Below are 24,424 nucleotides of genomic sequence, written 5' to 3'. Positions count from 1 at the left end.
GTCATCATAATTCATTATTATAAATAAAATCAACATGAGTCATGGCGGTTGTATGCTATCAAGTCGGCATAGTCCCTTCCATGTACTACTATATTGACTCTTCTTCCTAACATGATACTTTAATAGGAAGTGTACATTATGTCCAACAATAATGTCTTCATAACGGACCATAATTATTTTCAATATCATCACATATACTTGCATGCATACATAAATTGTCTATAGACACTCTTTGTTTCTGAACCTCTTCTTTAACGACAAAGTACTTTAATTTCATATGTTTAGCACCTTTGGAATACTTGTCATTTTTAGAAAAGAAGGCTGCTGCGAAATTATCACAATAAATTTTCAGCGGCTTTTCAATATTGTCGACCAATCCAAGCCCTGAAATAAAGTTCTGTAGCCATTTAGCCTGAATCGTGGCTTCAAAGCATGCCACAAATTTAGCTTCCATAGTGGACGCAGCTATTACAGTCTGCTTCGCACTTTTCCATGATATAGCTCCTTCAGCTAAAGATATAGGTAACCACATGTAGACTTTCTTGTGTCTACGCATCCTGCAAAATCCGAATCTGTGTATCCAATCACTTCAAGGTTGTTAGACCTTCTATAAGTAAACATGTGACCTTTAGTTCCTTGCAAATATCTCAGAACTTTCTTTGCAGCTTTCCAATAATCCATACCGGGATTACTTTGGTATCTACCCAACATCCCAACTGCAAAGCTAATATCTGGTCTCGTACAAGTCTGAGCATACATTAAACTCCCAACTAATGATGCATACGAAATTGCTTCTATTTCTTTTCGTTCCAATTCACTGTTAGGACATTGCATGAGACTAAATTTATCTCCTTTCTGAATTGGAACTGGAGATGATGAGCAGTTTTCCATTCTGAATCTCTCTAGAACTTTCTTAATATATGCTTTCTGAGACAAACCTAACAGTCCTTGTGATCTATCACGGAATATTTCTATTCCTATCACATAAGCTGCCTCACCCATATCTTTCATTTCGAAATTACTAGAGATAAACTTCTTAGTCTCACTTAAAAGACCAAGATCGTTAGTTGCAAGCAAAATATCATCAACATATAGAATCAATAAGATAAACTTGCTCCCACTGATCTTCAGATATATACATCGATCAACGATGTTTTTTTAAAATCCAAAGGAAAAAACAGTATCATTAAACTTAGGATACCATTGTCGTGAAGCTTGTTTAAGTCCGTATATTGACTTCTTAAGTTTGCACACCATGTGCTCTTTACCCTTTTCTATGAACCCCATTGGTTGGTCCATGTACACATCTTCATCTAAATTCCCATTTAGAAAGGCAGTTTTCACATCCATTTGGTGTAACTCTAGATTATAATGAGCCACCAATGCCATAATGATTCTTAGAGAATCCTTCTTTGAAACTTGTGAAAAAGTTTCTTTATAGTCAATGTCATCTTTCTGAGTGAATCCTTTTGCAACTAGTATGGCCTTGTAACGTTCTAAGTTACCATGAGAGTCACGTTTGGTCTTAAAGACCCATTTACAACCAACTCTCTTGCACCCTCCTGGTAACTCAACAAGATCCCAAATCTTGTTCTGTTCCATAGATTTCAACTCATCTTTCATAGCATCTAACCACTTATCACCATTTTCTCCATTCATGACTTGTGAAAACGTTACTGGATCATCCTGAATACCCATGTCAAATTCAGACTCTTGTAGATATACCACATAATCATTAGAAATAGCAGGTCTACTTTCTCTTTGAGATCTTCTTAATGCTATTTGTTGTGGTTATTCTACTATGGGTTCATTCGGTTCATCAACAATGATCTCTTCATGAGTAGTGGGATCATTAACTTGTCCTTCATTATTATTGATTGGTTCAATAGCATACAGAACAATAACTTTACTAGAGCTACAAGGTAATGGAACTTGTACTCTCACTTCATGAATATCCACTTTACGTGTTGTTTCACTCCCACTAACTTCACCATTCTCAATGAACCTTGCATTTCCAGATTCAATAATCCTTGTAGTATGATAAGGACAGTAAAATCTATACCCTTTCGATTTTTCTGGATAACCAATGAAATAACCACTGATTGTCCTTGCATCCAGTTTCTTTTCTTGCGGATTGTAGTATCTAATTTCTGCCTGACAACCCCAAACATGCAGGTGTCTTATACTAGGTTTTCTTCCAGTCCAAAGTTCAAAAGGAGTCTTTGGAACTGAGTTACTAGGAACCCTATTTAATACATACATCGCAGTTTTTAGAGCATAAGTCCACAATGAAACGGGTAAAGAAGAATTACTTAACATACTCCTAACCATATCCAGTAAGGTCCTATTACGCCTTTCTGATACACCATTCTGTTGCGGTGTACCGGGCATTGTGTATTGAGCACAAATACCACGCTTTTCCAGAAATTTAGCAAATGGGCCCGGATGTTGTCCACTTTCATCATACATTCCATAATATTCACCACCCCTATCAGACCTAACAATCTTCACCTTTCTGTCTAATTGTCTTTCAACTTCATTAATATAAATCTCCAAAGCATTTGCAGCTTGAGACTTATCATGCAGCAAATAGACATAACCATAACGTGAATAATCATCAATGAAAGTGATAAAATATTTTTCTTTATTGAAGGCATTAACATCAAACGGACCACATACATCAGTGTGTATAATTTCAAGAAGCTGAGCGCTCCTTGTGGCTCCTTTCTTTGTGTGTTTTGTTTGTTTTCCTTTAATACAATCCACACAAATATTTAAATCAGTAAAGTCTAAATCCGGAAGGATTTCATTATTTACCAATCTTTTCATCCTTTCTTTGGAAATGTGTCCCAAACGTTTGTGCCACAAGTAAGCGGAACATTCATTAATTAAGGTACGTTTAGTACCAACATTATGATGCAGAGTCATAAGCGTTTCAGCATAAAGATTATCAAGACATAATTTATATAATCCATCACATAAAGTACCATTACCAATCAAATGATTGTGCTTGTACAAACTGAAACTACCACTACCAAATTTAAAAGAGTATCCAGCAACATCAAGTTTGGAAATTGAAACTAAATTCCTAGATATACTAGGGACATAAAGAGTTTCACATAAATCCAAATGATATCCACTGTCGAGAATTAAACGGTACGTCCCATCAGCTTCCATCGAAACTTTCACTCTATTGCCCATAAAGACAAACTTTTCATTTGGCCTTGTGGTTTGGGTCATAAGAAATCCCTGCATTGTATTAGAAACATGAGTAGTACAACCAGAATCAATCCACCAAGTATTATAAGGAACTTCAGCCAGGTTTGATTCATAACATACATAAGCACTAGGCTTACCTTTCTTTTTGAACCAAGCCTTACGTTTCAGGCAATCCCTTTTGAAATGCCCTTCCTTTTTACAGAAATGGTATCTCATATTTGCATTACTTTCCTTTTTGTGGATTATAGAAGAAGAGGTCTCATTCACTTTAAGGGGTCCTCCTCCTCCTCATTTCTTCACATGCTTCTTACATTTATACTTTTCAGCTTCTTGATGTTTTACATAATTGACAGAATGAGCTCCCTGATTCTTAAGTCTGGTTTCCTCCTGAACTAACATACTGTGCAATTCATGCACATTCCATTTGTCTTTCATGGTATTATAGTTCATTTGGAAAGGACCATACCCAGACGGTAATGAGCTCAATACGAACTGCACCAGGAAGTTCTCATCCACAGCCATTCCCAATGCTTTTAATTTTGCCGCAATGCTTGTCATTTCAATAACATGCTCATGCATAGTACGCAAACCATCAAACTTCATGGTGGTCAGTGTACTCATAAGTGTCCCAGCAAGAGACTTATCAGCGGTTTGGGAGCGCTCTTCCACAAGTTTCATCATTTCGATGGCACTTTCAGTTTGTGGAAGAGCTGGCTTAATGTTGCTTGCTATGCTCATTTTCATGTACATCAAACTTAATCTGTTGGATCTTTCTCAGTTCTTAAAATAGTTGCTTTCATCCTCAGTGCTTTCAGGAGTAATAACACTAGGTTCCTCTTCTCTTAGAGCCAAATCCATATTCATTACCCCAAGGTAAAAATTGATTTGCTCTTTCTATTCAGAGAAGTTCAGCCCATTAAAAACTGCAACAGTTGAGAACATGAAATGTGTAGCAACATGTACTGCAAGGAATAACATTTAAAACATTAATGCTTTGAGTCATACATGTCACATACTAACATACTTCACAGATTCAAATATACTAACTGCAATGCATATCAATGTTCACCTTTGGGGATCCATTAAGATACAACATTAACTATAATGACGCTATATAAATTTCACATAATTTGGCAATGATGCATACCCCTATCATAAATATTTGTCATCTTTGGATGTCCAAATGCAATGAAATATGCCAACAATACCAACATCCATGTTTATTTTATAAAACAAATAATCAACCTTTGGGTTGACCCTAAAGGTCCTATAATAATGAACTTCAGTATACCACAACCAGAAAAATTATATCATACTATTCATAGCATCACAGTCATGGTAATTGAAATAAAGTTTATAATATTTGAAATTAAAACAACTCTTCAAGTTTTGGCCACTTTGGTGACTAATAAATCTACCATAATTAATTTCAAAATTAAAATATTTCATAAACAATAATAGGATTAAATTTTCACATTTAATTTTAATCCAACCACATCAGATAATCATTTAAATCAATATGAAAATCGTGAAGTAAAGTAATCATGATGCACGGTTAATTGATTCAAGAATATTATGAAATCAACAATAACGCACGATTACCGAAAAGTCACATCCAAATCAACATGAAATAGCGATCTGTGTATAAAACTTGAATGTTGATCGTGAATTGTCAAAGGCTATTCCATGATTGTAAATTTTAAAGGCTTTGTCCATTAACACAAAAACCGAGACATTTATCCAGTATCCATTCATACAAGTAGCCATTCACCATTCAATTCGTTTTGTCCTTTTGTGTATTACAAAATCAAATCAAAATTTTGCTTCAGAACACAGAATCGAAAATGGAACAGCGCTCACAATTCTATTCAAAAGCTATTCCTTTTCTTTAATAATTTTCATATTTACGTTTTCCAAAAATCACACAGTACCTTTAAAAAACCGATTAATAGATATGAAAACCTTTGTATCTTTTTGGTTTCGTTACTGTATGCGTTAAATAAATTTTAGAAACCCTAATTTGTCAAAATCAAGAATCCATCATAATCATACATGAAAAACCATAAATTCTTAAACAATGTAAGATATGTCATCAATAATTCATGATTCATGTTCAACAATGCCTATTCAAGAACATGATACAGGATTTTTAGAATTCATGATTTTCACAAAAGAGCGTACCTTTCTCCATTAATGCGGAAGAACTTTGATGATGGAAGATTGTTTCTCAGAGTCTTTACCCTCTGCTTTTCTTGTATCGTCTATGACATGGATCTGATACAACTTTTATGGGCAGACCATGAAGGAGAAAATTCTGAGAGATAATCATAATCAGAGACTCACCATTTTTCTCTTTATATAACTGAACCATGTCACCAGTTACGGAGTTTCAAATAACTCCCTGTAACTTCTCATTAATGAGAAACGTCAAAACGTCAATTACCATTAATGCGAAACGTCAATTACCATAAAATCTCCTTTATTATTAATTAAACCAATTGACACACGTTTCACATGAGACACAAATAGTTTTACAACAAGCTCTTCAAACTTTAAGAGGATCGGGGGAAGCGGTGAATTGAATTTGCTAATTTTTTTAGAACTTTTTACAAACCTTTGCTTTAATGTATTTAAATAAATGGGTAATGATAATATGGGCACTTCTCCGTCAAGTATACTAGCACACAACCAAGAAGACAGTATTTTAAGATTGCTTTTGCTATGAAAGCCTAAGTCCTATAAATCTATGGTCCCTGGACTCGGCCTTGCTCATCTGCTTTGTCATTATCAAAATCACAATAAATTATGCATTCACAAAATTCACCACATAGTTCCCATTGCACCTTGTTTTTAGTTTCTGAGCAAAAGTATAAACACGGCTTGAGATTTTAAGTAATAGTTTCCAGCCAGCTATGGGTATTTTTGATATTTTATATTATAAGGATATTTTAGTCATTTCGGGAGTCAAATGACACAGAGTGAAACCACAATGGGTGTAAGTGATAATTTTTGAACCACAGGATGCTAAATGATACACACACAAACCACAATGGGTGAAAGTGAAGTTTTCCCTAAATATAATGCAACGACTACAAAAGAAATACACTTAAATCTACACAACGAATATAAAAGAAAGCATATGATAAAATATACTTAATATTTAATTTTGCATATGATTGAGTCAAATACATCGAATTCTTGTCTCTAAATTATTTTACATCAAGTAGAAATTTAAAAAAAAAACTCATATACATAATTTCTTTGAACTTCGTACAGTCTTCATAATCGTGTATCAATATGCTCCAACTTTCTTCCAGAATATTCATACTAAACTGGCTTTCTTTCTGAAAAGGTTAGCATAAAAACAAACACACGTGAGCAAAATCTTAGTAATATTGAGATTTTCTGACTAGTAACTATAACTTTTGCAACCGCAATAACGGAAAATATCATTCTCTCAAATAATTTCATAAAAATGAAGTAATATCAGAAATAATAATAAATAATAAATTATGTAATCTTTAAATGAAGCTAATTTAATCTCAATTTTGTGAGTTTCTGCATGTGAAATAGTCTAATTGGCGGAGTTCAAACTAAGATAAGACGTCTCTTACCCTATAATCGTCTGATCCCAAAACTTTATGGGACAACAGCAGCATACAGTTAAAAATTACACATTCTCTTAATATTGATCTTGTACCAAACAATTTACCAGTCTAATAATCAACTTTCAAAAGAAATAAAACTTTTAAAACTAAATAATAACAAAATTAGCAGTAAGAACAAAGTTAAGTAAAAAAGAAATATAAGTAAGGAATTTGGCAAAGTGACAACATCATCACAACTTTCTAAAGATGATTGACTAGAAAAAAAATAAAAAATAAGAGAAAATTTTAGTCTCTCAATATTATCTTTTATTTTTATTTTTTTCCTTCTTCTTTTCTCTCTCTCTCTTTTCTTTCCTTCTCTCTCTTTTTCTTTTATTTCTTCCTACACATAGCCATCAAGTACTTTCTCTTTTTTTCTTTTCTTCTCTTTCTCTCTCTCTTCTTTCTTCCTACACCTAGCCATCATGTGTGTGTGTGTCTATATATATATATATATATGTATAGTTTATTATTTTCCAAGCTGCATGATATAATTTTATTTTCAGATACTAAATCAGAAACAAACAAAGATGGATCAATGGTGATAAATTATGATGCACGGACACGGACACGGGACACGACACGATACGCCAACACATTAATTCTAAAAAATGTCATATTTGGACACGTTAGGACACGTTTTGATATTAAATAAAAATTTTAATGTATATAATATAATTTATATTTAATACATATAAAAGTCCATAATAAGTCATATAACCAATCAAATATTTAAATTTCATAACATAAATATAAATATGAATAATTTTTCGTACTTTGTTAATTTTTCATGTCAAATTTCATAAAGAAAAAAATCAATTTATAAATTATTTCTTTTATATTTAGTTAAAAAAATAAAATTAAGATTAAAAAAAAAGTGTCAGTGTGTCCCAGCGTTGACTGCGTGTCCGAAAAAGCTGACTGCGTGTCGAAAAACGTGTCGGAGATTTGACTGCGTGTCCTCAAATGTCCGAGCGTGTCCGTGTCGGACACGTGTCCGACACGCAAATTTTCAAAAAAAGTTCGTGTTCGTGCTATACAGGTGATAAACGAATAGAGAAAAAGAGAATCATACTCATTCAAAGATGAATCAATTAATATAAGGAAATAAATAAACAAAACGACATAATTTTTTGTTGATCGAAGATAAATATATCTCAAGCAACTTGAGAAATATTTTTCTTATATATATATATATATATATATATATATATATATATATATGTATTACTACTTTCTTTTCCTTTTTAAAAAAAATTATCTTAAGCTTAATCATTAATCTTACCTCACCAATATTACAGCATTAAGTTGGCTTCAGGGCAAGCCAATCAATTGGAGAGTAAGACTTTGATTTGGTCTCATTTTATTTTTTTTATTTGGATATTAAAATTTTCAAAACACCTTTTTTTCCTTTTTCAAATTCAAAAATAATATTAGTTTTGGGTCATATGAAATTATTTTATTTCGTATAACAGCATAAACACTTTTTTCCTTAAAATATCACTAATAGAACTAGTTTTAAATTAATAATGTGAAATATATCTCCAAAAAATTACTTCTTTAGGGCATATTCGAAAATAATTTCCAAAAAAAGCAAAGTATTAATATTTAATTTTATTTTTAATATAGATATTGTCATGTGACAGGATGTACACCATCCAAATTCCATATCCACCAACCATCCAAATTACATATAAAATGGAATTTTTTTTAATACTTGAAAAGAACTCTATAATGCACATAAATTTTTTTTATCTCTTTATTTTGTACATAATTTGTTTTATCTATTTCTTTTTTATTAACACGGAAAACAAAATTAATTCAGAATTCGACTTGGAAGCAATTTCTCATAATATCATATTCGGCCTGTAATCTGGAATCATGATAAGTTTTCTTGGTTCAAATTTCGGGTTCTCTACCCTTTTTTTTTCCTTCTGTTTTTTTTAATTAATATTCTTTTCAATTTTAAAATAACTTAATATATTTGTATTAAATAAGAAACAAATTGATTCTAAGTACTGTAGAATAAGTTGGGGATTCTTGATTTCTTAAGAGAAGCTATGAATAAAATAAGAGAAATATTTTTTTTTTATTTTGTACTAGACAAATTATTTCTTGTAACACGTAAAAAAAATGGGTGGAACTTATTAAAAAAAAAAGAGAAAAAAATGGATCTACTCACTTTTTCTATGTTACATATAAGACAAAAACAATTTCATGAAACATCAGAATTTTTTTTTCCCATGAAACAATGTCATAGCATTTAAGAAGAGTAAAATAACACTGCTTATAAAAGTCTTCTTTCACATTACTATTTATATTTTTATTTAGGAAATAACATCTGTCATTTTAAAGGATACATATTATTTTAGATCCTAATCGTTGATTTTCGTCCATCAACGGTTATAATTTATTGGATCAAAATTATTAATTAATTAATAATAAATTTGGCCCATTAAGTTTGACTCAACAGATTATAACCGTTGATGGACGGAAAATATAATAACCATAATTATGTAATTTTTAAATTAGAGGGTTATAATGAGGACCTTATGTCATAAATGGAATGAGAATGAAACTTTAAGAATTTGGATACCCATATTGAGGGTATTCCAGTCAGGTGAATTTTCATCTGCTGTTTTTGACTGCTGACACAGTAATAGACTATAAAATAGCTCCAATACAGTGAATTTAAGTTAGAGAGCTATCCCAATGATATGAATATCATAAAAGATGTAAGCATAAGATTTGATGAAGTTTAATACCTATATTGAGGGTATTTTGAACCGTTGAGTTTTCACCTGTTGTTTTTGACTGCTGACGCAGTATCAGTCTGTAGAATAGCTCCAATCTAGAAAATTAGAGAGTTAATCTAATGATATAAACATCATGAATGAGGTTAGGACATGATTTGATGAAGATTGATACCCATATTGGGATATTTTTGAAAAGTCACTTCTGCCGGGTATTTTGTACTGCTGTAGCAGCAGCTTGTAGAATCTCGAAATGGGAAAAAGATGAGAAAATAAAAATAAAGACCAATATATGCCTAAGAATTCATAATTAGACCAAAAAGGTTAAAGTTAAGAATATTCTGAAATCGGGGTACAGTTAAGAACATCGGTAAAGACTACAGTGCAATTAAACAACTATTAGTGAATCTGTGATCTACTAATCAAATTTTTAAGTTATGAACATGATAATTAGACAAAAATAATGTTAAGTACTTAAAGTTAGAGTCTTGGAGATTTTCGGGTAAAAAATTTGACGACGTATCAGTTAAAAATTACACCAGGTCTCACTAAAGGACGAATGCCACTTAAATGACATGGCACCCTTAATTAGGGCACCCTTCCCCTTCCCCCTTATTCTAAATCAGCAGCCTCCTCACACACTCTCTCTAAAATTCAAATTTTGAAATCTCTCTCACTTCTCTCTAAGATTCTTCCACCAAAACCTCTCCAAAACACAAAATCTCCTTCATCAAAGTTGTTCCTTTCACTCTCCTCCTCCCAACCATACCATTTTCATGGTGGGGATCAAATTTTTGAGCTCCTCACACCACCATACAGCCATGGTTTTTGAGAGTTCAAGGACCATGGAGTTGTGTTCTTGAGTTCTCTTGAAGAACAACACCTGGTTGCTTGGTTCCTTTAATTTCTAGTGTAAGTTTTCTTAAACTTTTCTTGAAAATATCATCTTTTTCTCTTGTGTTCATGAGCTCTAACTCTTGAGCAAGTTCTTAAAGGTGTGTTCATGTTTAAGGGAGTATTCTTGGTGGTAAAAGGTGGAGCTTGGAGCTAAAGGTGTGAGCTTGAAGCATTGGTGCTCATTTGAATATGTAAGCATGAAACTTTGGAAAAATGGTGACAAAAATTCCACCACCTAAACAATTCAGCCATCATGAGTTCTTAAGGGGGTTGATGTGTTTAATTGATAAAAATTTGAGGTTGTTAAGAGTGGACAATCATGACTAGGACCAAGAGGATAGGTTAAAAATGCAACCTTTAAGCTTAAAAATGCTAATCTTGATTAAGGAAAGAATTTAAACTCTAATTACTCTAATATATCAAATCTGTCCTAAATAGTATAATTAGGGTTTTATGTTTAAAATTTAATTAAATGATAGATTAGTTGACTAATTAAGTGTAGGACTTAATTAACTAAAGAAATGGTAAAGTTAACAAGTTAAAAACCTAGTTTGTATAACCTAAACAATTTGGCCACCTAAGGATCAATTAGGGTTAGTATGTTAAAAATTGGTTTAAGACCTAATTAGGACATTAATTGAGTGGTTAAGTGAAGTGGATTATGCATAATACATTAATTAATGATTAAACTCTAAGATTAGACTTAAGTAGGGTTTAGGTGCACTAATCAAGCAATTAGTAAACTTTAAGTATCTTGACATAATGTGACTAAGGGGATTTAATTATGTGACTTAATAATATAAAAATCCAAGAATTAAAGTGAATTTGGATTTATAATCAAAAGTAATTAAGGTTTGTTAAGTAAATACATTTAAGGCTAAGTAACCAGTTTTTAGGTGAAATTTGGGAGAGCATATCTCCCTCCACAGAAGTCATATAGGGTTGTGCCTTATATCAAATTGAAGATTGAGATGTTAGATATGTGGGGTCAAAATTTGGTAGCATGTGAAGATGTATTCCATTCTGTATGTTCGTTTGAGTGAGGACTGAACAGGGAGGCCATGTGCAAGGGCTGTACATGGCTGCAACTTCCACAAATTGTTTCTCCCTAAATTCTTACTCAAATTAGGCTCATAATATGTCTAATTAAATCTAAAAGTGTCTCGTTGTCTGCATAAAAATTTGAGTGCAATTAGTCTAGTAGATTTTCCAAAATCGCAGAAATTGTAAAGGATGTTTAGGGCTTTGTTCGGAGTTGGCAAACACCTTTGTTTGTCCAACTTCAGATGATGATAACCGGATCTAGGAAACTCCAAATGAGGCATGTGATACCTTGTTGGAAAGGTAATTGAGTCTAGATTAAAATACTAAAAGATGAGAATTTTATAACAAGCGAGTTGCGCTCAGTGACTGAAAAACAGAAGCATGTACAGTTATGGGAAAATCGTAAAAATGGTATTTAAGCTAAGTGGGCTTATGGGAACCCTTAGTAACTTATAATAATTAATTATATGACTTGGATGAGTTGAAAATAATCTAAGTTACCTAAGTGAGCCTAGAAGAGGATTCTAAGTTATTTAAGTAATTAAAGAATGTGGTGGCTTATAATAATGCACAAAAATAAATAATAAATAATAATTGGTCTAGACTTGTGATGGGCATGTTATTGGCATGTAAGAATCTAATGTGGAATCATTAAGTGATTGAGTATTAATAATGTAAATGATTCCTGCTCTAGGTTTGCCTAGAGAGCTTGGCACTTGAGAGTGTACGGGAGCATACGTATTAACTGTTGGAGTTGGGCTGTTGATAAGCTCGGTGAGGTAAGCTCCTAGTTCTAGTTGACTCCTCTCTATTGTGGCCCCACCATGATGGTGGGCATTATGGTTGTATTGTATGAAAGTAAATGGTATAATGTATACGTGCATTCATTCACATTCATATAGATGTTATATGATCTTGATGTTATGATGATGCACTAATGATATATGTTATGAGGATCCTGGCTAGTGATCATGGTATGTAGGCTGCCTATGACTTGACTCTGGGGGCTATTTCATACTCAGGTTGTGTTGACTGTCTATGACTTGACCCTGGAAGTCACACATGTGTAACCGTCTATGGCTTTGACCCTGGGGTTACACAAGAATGATATGATGATGCTATGTTTATGCTGTATGTCTGTATTGTATATTTTATATCTGACTTGTCATGCAGGAAGTGGGCTCAGGGGTTAGAGGATCCTCTATGAACCGTGAGCTTACTGAGATGTGGTTATCTCACCCCGTTTGGGGATATCATTTCAGGTACCCAGAGTAGTGGTGATGCTTCTAGGGGCAAGGCCCCCGCATTGGAGTAGTTGATGATGCAGCTGATGATTTTATGTTATGATTAGACTTGATGTTGGCATGTAGACTTGTTACCATGCTTAATTATTTTATGGAGATTATTGTATGTATTTAGTTATGCTCATGATTGTATCCTTAGAGCCATGGATGATTTACTGATGCTTTTATACTTTGAATTAATATAGACTTGATGTATGTATTCAGTTAATTTGAGTATGGAGCCTTATTGTTTGTATTGACCCATTGAGGGGATTGCAGTCCGTGTGGGACTTGCAAGCTATCTGTTTAAATTATTGTATCAATTAGGTTATCTGTATGTGTAAGACCATGTTCCCAGTTATCCAAAATATAGCTGTTATGCTGTCCGTGAAACTCCGTCAGAAATGACACTTGATGTCATATCTTGGTGGTCAATGGCCACTAATACTGGCTCATGGGATTAATTAGTAGATGTATGTTTAGATTTACGCTTTCGCAGTATCTCACGTGAACGTTTTCAGAAAATGTTTTGAAAAAGTTTATTCGTATTTTTACGAGACGTTTTATTAATCTTTAAATAAAATATTCCGCAGTGTACGCTATAATATCATGATGTTAACAACCGGAGTACTACGGGGTGTTACATAAATCAACGGTTAGGATATAAAATGATATAAGTTTATATCCTTTAAAAGGATAGATGTTTTTCCTTTTAATTATTAATAAAATTTTATCTGATTCATACCAAATAACTTAAACTTACTTTTTAACGAGACCTAAACAAAATTTTACCCAATAACAAAATATGTAAAAAATATATTTCTAACAGATCTTTACTTATTTTAATAATATGGCCAGAGAAAATAAAAAAAAGGTACTAACCTAAATTACAAATCGTTTTATTCTCTCATTTTACAGAAGATAACTATCTTATATTTTTTTCAAATAAAAAATTATGGCACAACTTTTTTAATAGATGATGGGTCCTATCACATCACGTGTCTATGATGGAGATACCTATCTTTAACAACTTGAGAAGATAGAACCCATTTATAGGAAATATAAGTATAATGTTTTAGAAAATAAGTTGGGTTATGTTACTCCCATATAATTATGTACTTTAAAAAATATATAGTTATAATATTAAAATAAAATTCTCTTTAGATATTTTTTAAAATTTTGGTAGTTCATGTAAAAAAAATAATTTTAATATTATAATTATATATTTTTGATATACATAATTATAAAGAAATGACAAAAGACACAACTTATTTCTTATCACGTCATATCCGATGAACCCTTAGTTTATTACATAACTAGTTATTGAAATTGGCTCTTTGACCAATTAGGGATTTATCCCATTTAAATATATCAATTTGGTATCTGATGGAGAGAAATTACGGTTTGGGATCTTTAAGTTCCGCGGGGGACCCAACGCCTTTAAATCTCGCCCTCAGCTCCCTGTGGCACTCATGTGATATATATATATATATTTTTTCGGACACGGTGCCGCCCCCACTCCCCATCGGCATTGATTTTTTATTTATTTTTATTTAAGTGCCGCCCAACAACCCCAACGACCTTCGTTTAAAATTAAGGATGTTTTAATTTTTTGAGTGTCGTCCCAGTCCATGGCTTCTGATGCATCTTCTGGTCCAAGTCATGTTCATCTTGTATGTATAAAGAGTGAGGGAACTTATGCCTCGGATTTCACAGAGCATGCAGAAAATGCTCGTGAGAAGATCCTCTAGGCCAAGAGAGCCACCAAACAGGTAAGGAAGACAAAATACGAAGGAATGGTTGAAAATGAAGAACAGGAACTCACTGCTTGTAGCAAATAAATTAAAAATGAATTAAGAACATTTGAACTTTCCCCTTTTTATTTTTGCTATCAGTCTCCATGAACATGACTTATGCTGCATAACCTTTATTGCAATAGACATTTTGGGTAAATTCAAGACCTATGATTTGCATGCAAACTTTGGATGGTTGGAAAATAAAAATTGGATGAAATATTTATGCTTCTAGCAAATGTATATATTGTTATCTTGTAACTCCTAGCCAAATTTTGGATGGTTGGAAAACAAAAATTGGATGAGATATTTATGCATGAGCTTTGTTGATTTGTACTTAGACCCAAAAAAATAAAAAATTCTTGGTCTATTTCTTACAGCAACGAGAAGGTGCTACATTGATTGTACCAGCCAAGTTTTCTGTTGTATCTGTAGGCAATATCTACCTTAAGTTTCAAGAGGTAATCATTTTTCCTTAGATGAACATGCTTTCTAACATAGGTGAGCAACAAGAAGGTGTACACGATTTATATAAAAAAACACTTCCTTGCAAATTACTCACTCTAACTTTTTTGTCTGGTGAAAAAGATTATTCAAAGTTAAGAGAGGAGGAATCACAGTCGGTGAAAAATTGGATGAAAGAGAAGGATGAGAGAGGGCACGCAGGGCTGGGGAGGATTGAGTTGGGGGGGGGGGGGGGGGGCTTGAATGTAAAAAAAAAAAAATTATTAAATGAGTGCCGTTTATTGGTGGGGGCGACACTGAAATCCAAAAAAAATAAAAAAATTTAAATGAGTGACGCAGAGGTACGTAGACGACACTAGGTTCAAAAAAAATAAAAATTTATAAATTTAAATGAGTGCCGCATGAAGCTGGGGGCGAGATTTAAAGGCCCTGGGTTCCCAGCGACACTTAAAGATCCTAAATTGTAATTTCTGTCCGCCAGATATCAAATTGATATATTTAAAGGGAAAAGTGTCTATCATTTAAAATTATACAACTTACATCATTTCACTCTCACAAAGAGGTGGGACCCACACCTTTATTTTTTTTGTCAACTCTCTCTCCTCCTTAATCTATCTCTTTCTCTCTCTTAAAATGATACAACTTTACATCCTTTAAAATTATACACACTTTTCCTATATTTAAATGGGATAAATCTCTAATTGATCAAAGAGCCTATTGAAATTTACTTGAAGTTTAATTATTATGTGTCACTCACAGCCGCATATGTCCCACAATCCTAGGTACGGATTCAACTAGTGCCCTTGAAAGTTGAAAGTCCCGTGCCGGACTTGTTTTAGTTCGACAGACGAAAAATTCATAAAGAATAAAACATTAAATTCAACTTAAATAGCTTGATTAGTATATAAAAGTTGAGCTGGTAGGGTAAAAATTTACATTCAATTCTCTATAGTAATATTTTTGAAAAAAATTTAAAATCTTAATCCAAAATTCACTTCGAATAAAATTATTTTTTATAAAAAAAAAATATGATTTGTAAATAAAAAAAGAAGTTAAATTCAAATGAATGCAAGTTCATGCGCCTTTGGTTCTGCTGTCACCAGTCCACATCAGTGATGGAAAATTGTGCCATCCAATTATGTGAAGTGTAATATGGTCAGCAACAGTGGCTATATCAATCTCCTTTGCAATCCGATGCCGAAGGCATGGTTAACTTTTTAATAAGAGAAAAGTCTCGTACGTGTCATTGTTAATCTTTTTTGGCTTAAGCATGTGTGGCATTATCCTTTTGATAGATATGGAGGCCACCACAGCTAGAGCTCAATCCTGTTTCTTTTCTTCTTCTTCTTGTTCTTCTTTTGGTACGGATGGATGCTTTTTCCTTTTACATTTTGTCCTATTGTGTGCCATTGGTCTACGGTCAATTTGGCCTCTTAAGTTTCATTTGGGTAAGTCATGATTATCCTTTACTTCTTTGTTTATTAATGATTTGTTTATAGAAAAAATGTGTTTTCTTTTAAATAACACAAATTTAAATTCTTTTATGAGATAAATAAATATAAAGAGATGTGAATCTTATTGAAAAAATAAAAAAAATAAAAATAAAAATATGAATCTCACTTTTTTGTATCGTTTAAAAGGACAAATATTTTTCTCTTTATTTATAAATTCATTTTTTTTGGCTATAGGTTTAACTAGTAACTAACAATCCTCATGAAATGGTGATTGAGTGCAATGAGTATTTTTTGTAGGCTTAACTTCAAACTCCCAACTCCTAGGTAAATAATCATGAAAGTTTGAGATGCGCGAAAATTTTTTCTATTACTATAAAAATATATATGAAAATGGCAGGAAGGGAAAGGATTTTTTTTATTGAGTTTTATTAATCTTATGTTAAAGGAGATAAGTTATCTCATGTCATAGAGATAAATTTGTAGGCTCTACCATCTGAAAAATAAAAAGAAAATAAAAGAAAAATGTAGCACAGTTATCGAAAGATGTATAGGATAAAAAGTTATTACATGTAGCATAAGAGTAATTTTTTTCTTTTTTATTACTCCCAACCTTGTGGTAAATAATCATGAAAGTTTGAGATGCGTGGCAATTTTTTCTAGGGCTTTTGTTTTGTCATGTTACATGAATAATTTTTTTTTTCCTACAAAGAAAAGACAAACTAGATAACAATAAAGAAAGTGAAAGATGCACTCTTTTCAAGGACTTTGTGTTGTCTCAAGTGGTTGCATGACATCAATTTTTTCCTACAACATTATTCTTATTTATCCTTTTTTCTATTACTCTAAAAAAAGGCTTTACACGTCTCTTTTTACAGGGAGAAGTGATGAGATTGCCGGAGAGAAAATTAAAAGTGGAGGCCACATTTTTTAAAAAAGAAATAAGAAAAAAAAAAGCAATACACAACTTTTGAGCTCTCAGTAGCAGCAGAAGAAATTGCTTCTCCTTATATAGAAAAAGTAATTTCTCATTAAAACATATGAAAATGGCAGGAAGGGAAACGACTTTTTCATTTTGTATTTATTTTCTCTCTTGCTCTTAAAGATTATATATTTTTTTTAAAAGTTCACTGATGCTAGTTGGACAGTGCAAGTAAAAGATTACACGGGTCCGTTGCACCGACACTGACAGAGGATATGAGATATGACATAACATGATATTTCGACACGTTAATTTTAAAAATATTAAATTTCAACACGTTAGGATACATTTTGATATTATATAATATTTTTAATTTATGTAGTGTATATTATATTTAATATTCAATAATTTAATAAAAAATAAAGCTAAACTTATAATATCTATTTATTTTTGCAAAGAAACATAAGATATCTCAAATGTTTATATTAAACTCAATAAAATAATAATTGTAATCCAATGAATCTAACAGTTGGAATTAAAAATGCAACGCAACGTAACCTTTGAATTTTTTTTAAGTCTTTGCAACTAGTATTAGAGTGTCGGAAAATGTCAAAGTGTCGATGAGTATCAAAAAGTGTTGGACATGACACGTCAAATTTTTTGAAATGTAGGTGCTTGATAACTATAGCATAGTCTTTTACTAATTTTCATGAATAATTGAAGACTATTAATGTTTTCAGTCTACACAATGTCTTCTGAAATACACAAGAGCGGGGTCCAGCTTGTCTATTAATGTCTTCTGAAATACACATGAGTGGGGTCCAATACGTGGCAATCAATAATTGACGAATATAAACCTTACCCAACACCTCAAAGTATTGATTTTTTTTTTTTAGTAAAACAAAGTATTGATATTCTTTACACGTGATTTTGCTCTAAATACAATCCAGCAATTTGCGCGTCCAAAAAAGTTGAATCAAAAGAAGTAACTTTAGCTCGCGTTGTCATTCTGATTGTCGGTTTCTTTTGCCAAACTATTTGAGTCATTCTTAATAATTCTCTCTTTTCTCTGTTTTTGGCTGAAATTCCTTTCATTCCTCTTTCTGAAACCCTCTAACTTTTCTCTTATTCTGGTGCTGCTATTCTTAGTGAATAGTGATTAACGATCACTCTTTACTGCCATTTCCTCAAATAGGAAGGGCCGCGCACTGTTGTAACTTGTAAGCAGTAGTAAGTAGTAACTATAAGATAAGAAATCCTCTAAAATAACTAACGGGGGTTGACTCAAGTGGTAAGGTATTTGAGTTTGCTTAAGTAAGGACTTGACTTCGAGATTTTGTGTACGCAGAAAATCTTCGCTGAGAGACTCACCTGCCAATGCTAGGTAACCGACTCGGATTAGACTGGATATAGTCGGAGCGAAGTCCCGAAAACCAGTGGAGCAATCCAAAAAAAAAAAAAAATCCTCTAAAATTTCTTTTTCAATATTAATTTAGCTCCGACTAAGAATTATTATCAAATAAATTCTTTACACTAGAATAATTTTAAGGGCAGCTACCAAAAAGAGCCAAGTGAAAAATTACAAATTTCTCAAAAAATTTAATACAATATTCAATTAGCATACGTTTGATTCAGTTTTGAAAAAAAAGGACGAAATACAATGGAATCATGTCCCTACACAATAAAAAAAAAAACGCAAATGAGCACAGTGAAGATCGAATAAAATTTTGATGGACTTAGTGTTCAGTGTATTGGTATTATTATAATTATGTATTTCGGGAAATATATAGTTATAATATTAAAAAAAAAATTCTCACTCCGTGTTAGTTAACAAGTTTCTAAAGAGAGATTTTTTTTTTTAATATTATAACTATATACTTTTCAAAATACATAATTATAATAATAGACCGAGCAGTGCTAAGGTATTTCTAAAATTTTGTTTGTGAACATCGCCCTTGAACATAGCAAGGCATTTTTGGATTCAAAGAAATTATGGTGACGCCTCTTTTTTTTTGGGCCTGAAGCTTGTTCAGTTCAAACTTGAACATCACAATATAGTGCATGATGAATTGGGTTCGTCCCACGTGTTCATATGCACCACAGTTACCGGCTGGTATGATGGGTAGTTATGGGGCATATGCATATAGGGAATCTGAGATATTTGATCGAGATTGACTGGGTCAGGCTTCTTCTTTTCCTCGGGCTTTTTCTTCTCTTCGGGCTTCTTCTGATCATCCTGTTTTGGAGGGGCGGGTGGAGGCCCAATACTCACAACTTCAGCATATTTGCCAGCTTTCCTTATGCGAACTATTATATCATATGGGTCTGCATCCCCTGTCACAGTCAACGTACCCTTCCCTTCATCAGCTTCAATTTTATCTACCCCTGCAATTGAATGATGAAAAATCTACAAGACGTTAATTAAACCAATACATGAAGTTTACAATTTTCAATCTTCCTAATCTATCTAATAGCACTAAGCATTTTAAATTTTAGTTCAACCCATCAAATGGAGAAAGAGGTGGATGAGAATAAGGACTAGTAGTGTTGTGTTATGGTTACCTTGAAGGGAAGACACAGCTTTGAGAAGCTTCTTTTTGCATTTGAGACAATTGATATCAACATTCAAGACCGTCTTCTTGACCATGGAGAAATTATCACTCACCTTGTTCTTCTGATTGCACTAGAATGGTAGAATGGCAAGTAAATAATCCAGCCGGCTTTGTGAACTTGACAATAACGTTGGTTTTCAAATATTTAATGTTTATTTCAGGTGAACCTAACAAGGAGGAAATAACAGCCCGCTTTGATAGCTTTTTTTTATGGTTGTTCACCGTCCTCAACAAAACCTCAAGGCTATTTGTCTTTTGCTTTGTTGTCTACTGTAATCCTTACTTGAGGTTTCTTGCATATGTTGATTGCCCTCTATGATTTGTTGCAACTTGTATTATATTTGTTTGTAATCAAAAGTCACTGGAATTGAAAGTTATAGAAACCATATGAAAAGAGATGAGCAGCACCAATTGTCAATTGATTATATCAAAATTGTACTTTAAAATGCAAGTAATCTTCTTAAATTTATTTTGTTGGAACAATCAAGAATCAAATGATGCCAATTGGCCTATTATATGCTGTTGTTTAGATTTGGTGAACTGTATTATTTATTGGGGGATATTAATCTTATGTTACATGAGAGTATTATCTCATGCTATAGAGAGAGTTTAAGTGGGGTCCACCATTAAAAAGTAAAAAAGAAAAAGAAAAAAGAAGGGGTGCGATTTTCGATGTGAGAGAAAATGAGATAACTACCTCATGTAAAATGAGAGTAGTATTTCCCTTATTTATTTCACATTGTCAACTCAGTTAATGTCAATAAACAGTTGTACCAAAGTCTTTCATTTATTATTTTTTGTGGGTACAAGGTATCTATACCCATTGTTTAATGCAAAATGAATAACTAAACTTATTTTTCATGTTATGGAGTGATATACTTAGGATTCTTGGCACAAACCTCCTCCTATTCAAAGTTAAAAAAAAAAAAAAAGCAAGCAACATTCTTACTTCAAATATAATAATGCTTTTTCTTAAGGTTCTGTTAACATGTGTATTATAGAAAGATTAGAGAAATAGGTGATGGGACTAGGGGTGTTCAAAATATTCAAAAGAATCAAACCGATCCATAACCAAACTGCTCCACATTTTAAAAATCGATTATTTTTAAAAACCGGTTTCATATGAAACTGCATTTTATTTTATAAACTGGTTATTTACCAAACCATAAAAATAATTGGTTATCCATGGTTATCCATAACCAAACTATTTTACAATTAAAGAACAAATAAGTATTACTTTTATCCTTAACATTAAAATGTGAAAATTACATAAATATGAATCATTTTTAAATGTGACATTATTAGAAAAGTCTCAAATACTAACAAAATTTATCGACGAAAAATATTTCGTCGAAAATTTTGATAAAAATCATATTACGTAGAAAATAGAAACAAAAAAAAAATTCGTTGAAACTAGAGACGAAACAAGATTTTGTCATAATCACTGACATAAATTTTTGAGGGACGAAATATTTCAGTCAAAATTCTTGATAGAATCTAAATTCCGTCGAAACTTTAGTCAGAAACAATTCTGTCAAACTTTTCAACGAAAAATAATTCTGTAATTTTTTTTGACGAAACACATTTTCATAAAAAAAATTGAAAGAAAATAATTTCATCAAATTTTTTTACGGAAAATATTTCCGTCCAAATTTTCGACAAAAAATATTTCCAACAAAATTTTCAACAAAACACATTTACAGCGAAAATTTTGACCAAAAATATTTACGTAAAATTTTTTGACGAAAAATATTTCAGAAATTTTTTTTGATGGAAAATATTTCTATAAAAAATTCCGACAGAAATTTTTTTTGTCAAAGTTCTTTATGGAATCTAATTTCCTCCAATCATTTCCCTCAAATTTTTTGACGAAAAACATTTTTGTCAAAATTTTTTATCGAAATATTGTTCGTCATAAAATTTTTACGAAATTTTTTCCTAGAAATGTGTTCCATTGAAAATTTTGATGGAAATGTTTTTTATCAAAAAACTTGACGGAAATATTTTTCGTCGAAAATTTCGATGAAAATGTGTTTCGTTAAAAATTTCGACGGAAATTTTTTTGTCAAAATGTTTAACGAAAATGTTTTCGTCGAAAACTTTCGACGGAATTTGAATTCCGTAATGATTTTTGATGAATTTTTTTTCGTCAAAAGTTTTCGAAGGAAATGTGTTTCGTGGAAAATTTCGATAGAAATATTTTTTCGACAAAAATTTCGATAAATATATTTTTTTGTGAAATATTTTGAGGGAAATGTTTTGACGAAATTTATATTCCGTAAAAAAATTCGACAAAAAAAATTTTCCGTCAAATTTTTTTACATATATGTTTTTAGTCACAAATTTTGATGGAAATATTTTTCGTCAAAATTTTTTGCGGAAAATTTTGATGGAAATGCTTTCCATAAAAACAACGTGAACAATTTCTATAAGAATCATTTCGTCCTGAGAGTTCCAAAACAATGAAGATTCTTACAAGAAATAGTTGGTCAACTACCTATAATCGGGAAAAACAAACGACTACTTATAAAAATAGCACAATCCATCAAAAATCAATTTTGAATTTGTTAAAAAACCGGTTTTGAACTTTATAATCGGTTTATGGTTTCATAACCGGTTTTGAATTAAAACTGGTTTAAATCGGTTTTAATTCAAAACCGATTTTAAAAACGGTTTGGACAAATTAAAAACCGATTTTTATAAAAATAAGTGGTTCGGTTTAAAATCCAAACCATTTAAAACTGGTTTGATTTGATTTTTGATAATAACCGAACCAACCCGCTCCCTGCACACCCCTAGATGCGACCCATTCATCAATACTTTGTTATCTAGAATATATAAGTTTTAATTACTCTCAATAATTGTTATTGTTAGACTAACTTTCCCATTGCCACATTAATGGTTCTTCTCTTTCTTTATTTCTTAATTTGTGAGAAGCTGTCTTGGTTTATATTTTTAATCCTTAGACAAAACTAGTTTATTAAATATTTAAGTTCTTAGTAATTTCGCAATGTCACTCCATTGTTAAGTAAAAGTTGCATACCACCATGGCACCATATATAGCCTATCCAAGGCTGCACCTTATCTCAGATTGGAAGGAAGAAGGCAAGGAGGGACTGGGTGAAGGTAGGTTTGAGTTTGGGTAAAAGTAGGTCTCCAAACACAGTAAAATGTCATAGTTTAAGTTTGGGTAGGTGACACTTTTTGTGCTTGACTGGGTTTACTTCTCTCTACCTAACCCACCACCATGCCTTTGGTTGAATTTTGAGACTGGTTGGAAACACACGATCTATGTAATTTTTTGAGTGTGCACACGATTCGCAATCGATTCAACCAAGGCGTGTTTTGAGCTGGGATCCGGATCCCTAGAGTTCGAATAACACATAGAATTGTATGATTCTATTATTCGTAGTACAATTTTTACAACCTTGCGGGAGAGTCCCATTTCACACCAACATTCCTGAATCCAATTTCCAAGCTATTTTGATTGCTTGCTATTCAAATGCCCCCGGGCAAAATAATTCAAATTACGAAAAATAAGCCATAGAAGCAAGTTGCTGACGCTAGAGCCAGAGGCGAAACGGGGGGGTGCCACCGCCCCCTAAATTTACTTGGTCTCTTATATGTTCCTTCTTTTAAGAAGCACAGGGCATTGCAGATCAAGCCTAGTATCTATGTAGTCCAAGTTTTACAGTTCATGGTCCATCAGAACATGATTACGAATCAGTATCCGTGCATAGTTTGAATTTCACATACCCTAACTTTGTCAACATTTCATCAAGAAGATTTGCTTCATTTCATGATATGTTACAGTTTCTGATAAAAGGAATTGAAAAAAGGGTTGCTTCAGAAACTCTGCCATTATTGGTGCACTGCTTTAGAGACTTACAAGACAAAATAACCAAAAAACTGAACCGAATTATGAACTGAATCGAACCGTCTTTAAAATAATTGGTTTTTAAAAATCAGTTCATGAACCGAATCGGTTTTTAGAACCAGTTTAAGAACCGAATCGTTTTCAGACCGAACCAAATTGATTTTTATAACTTTATTTATTTTTTATTTTTTCTTTTCAATAGAGGGTAGACCTGAACCGGTTCCGAACCGAACTATTTCCAACCGAACCGAATCACTTCTGAACCGAACCAGTTTTGAACCGAACCGAACCACTTCTGAACCGAACCATTTAAATTAATTCGGTTCGATTTTTCAAAAAATTTGATTCAGTTCGACATGTGCATATCCCCTTTCAAATTCTTGGCTCTGTCAGTGGCCAGAGCATTAGAACAGAATTAGAAAGATAAAGAAGAGATTGGGAATCTACCAAAAAAGAAAAAA

The 24,424-nt window shown here is 32.3% G+C and overlaps 1 protein-coding gene across 1 annotated transcript; it reads right to left on the bottom strand.

Annotated features, from left to right (window-relative positions):
* Positions 1-19,521: 19,521 nt before the first annotated feature.
* Positions 19,522-20,121, bottom strand: LOC133292117 (heavy metal-associated isoprenylated plant protein 43-like). Its single transcript, XM_061490490.1, has 2 exons — positions 20,037-20,121; positions 19,522-19,859 (listed from the first exon to the last, which is right to left on the bottom strand). The coding sequence occupies exons 1-2, from the start codon at positions 20,119-20,121 to the stop codon at positions 19,522-19,524; spliced, it is 423 nt and encodes a 140-aa protein (XP_061346474.1).
* Between the last annotated feature and the right edge of the window lie 4,303 nt (positions 20,122-24,424).

Source organism: Gastrolobium bilobum, unplaced genomic scaffold, assembly GCF_033153095.1.
Source record: "Gastrolobium bilobum isolate Gb01-03AN ecotype WA unplaced genomic scaffold, APGP_CSIRO_Gbil_v1 utg68266, whole genome shotgun sequence".
NCBI lineage: Eukaryota > Viridiplantae > Streptophyta > Magnoliopsida > Fabales > Fabaceae > Gastrolobium > Gastrolobium bilobum.
Note: the sequence above shows the minus strand (reverse complement) of the source record. Positions and strands in the feature narration are given on the sequence as shown.

What these genes read in the sequence shown, in the direction of transcription:
- LOC133292117 (XM_061490490.1), bottom strand. Translation starts at nt 20,121, where the DNA reads ATGGTCAAGAAGACGGTCTTGAATGTTGATATCAATTGTCTCAAATGC. An exon ending in AGCTGTGTCTTCCCTTCAAG is followed by an intron (nt 19,860 to 20,036) that starts GTAACCATAACA and finishes ATTCAATTGCAG; the next exon opens with GGGTAGATAAAATTGAAGCT.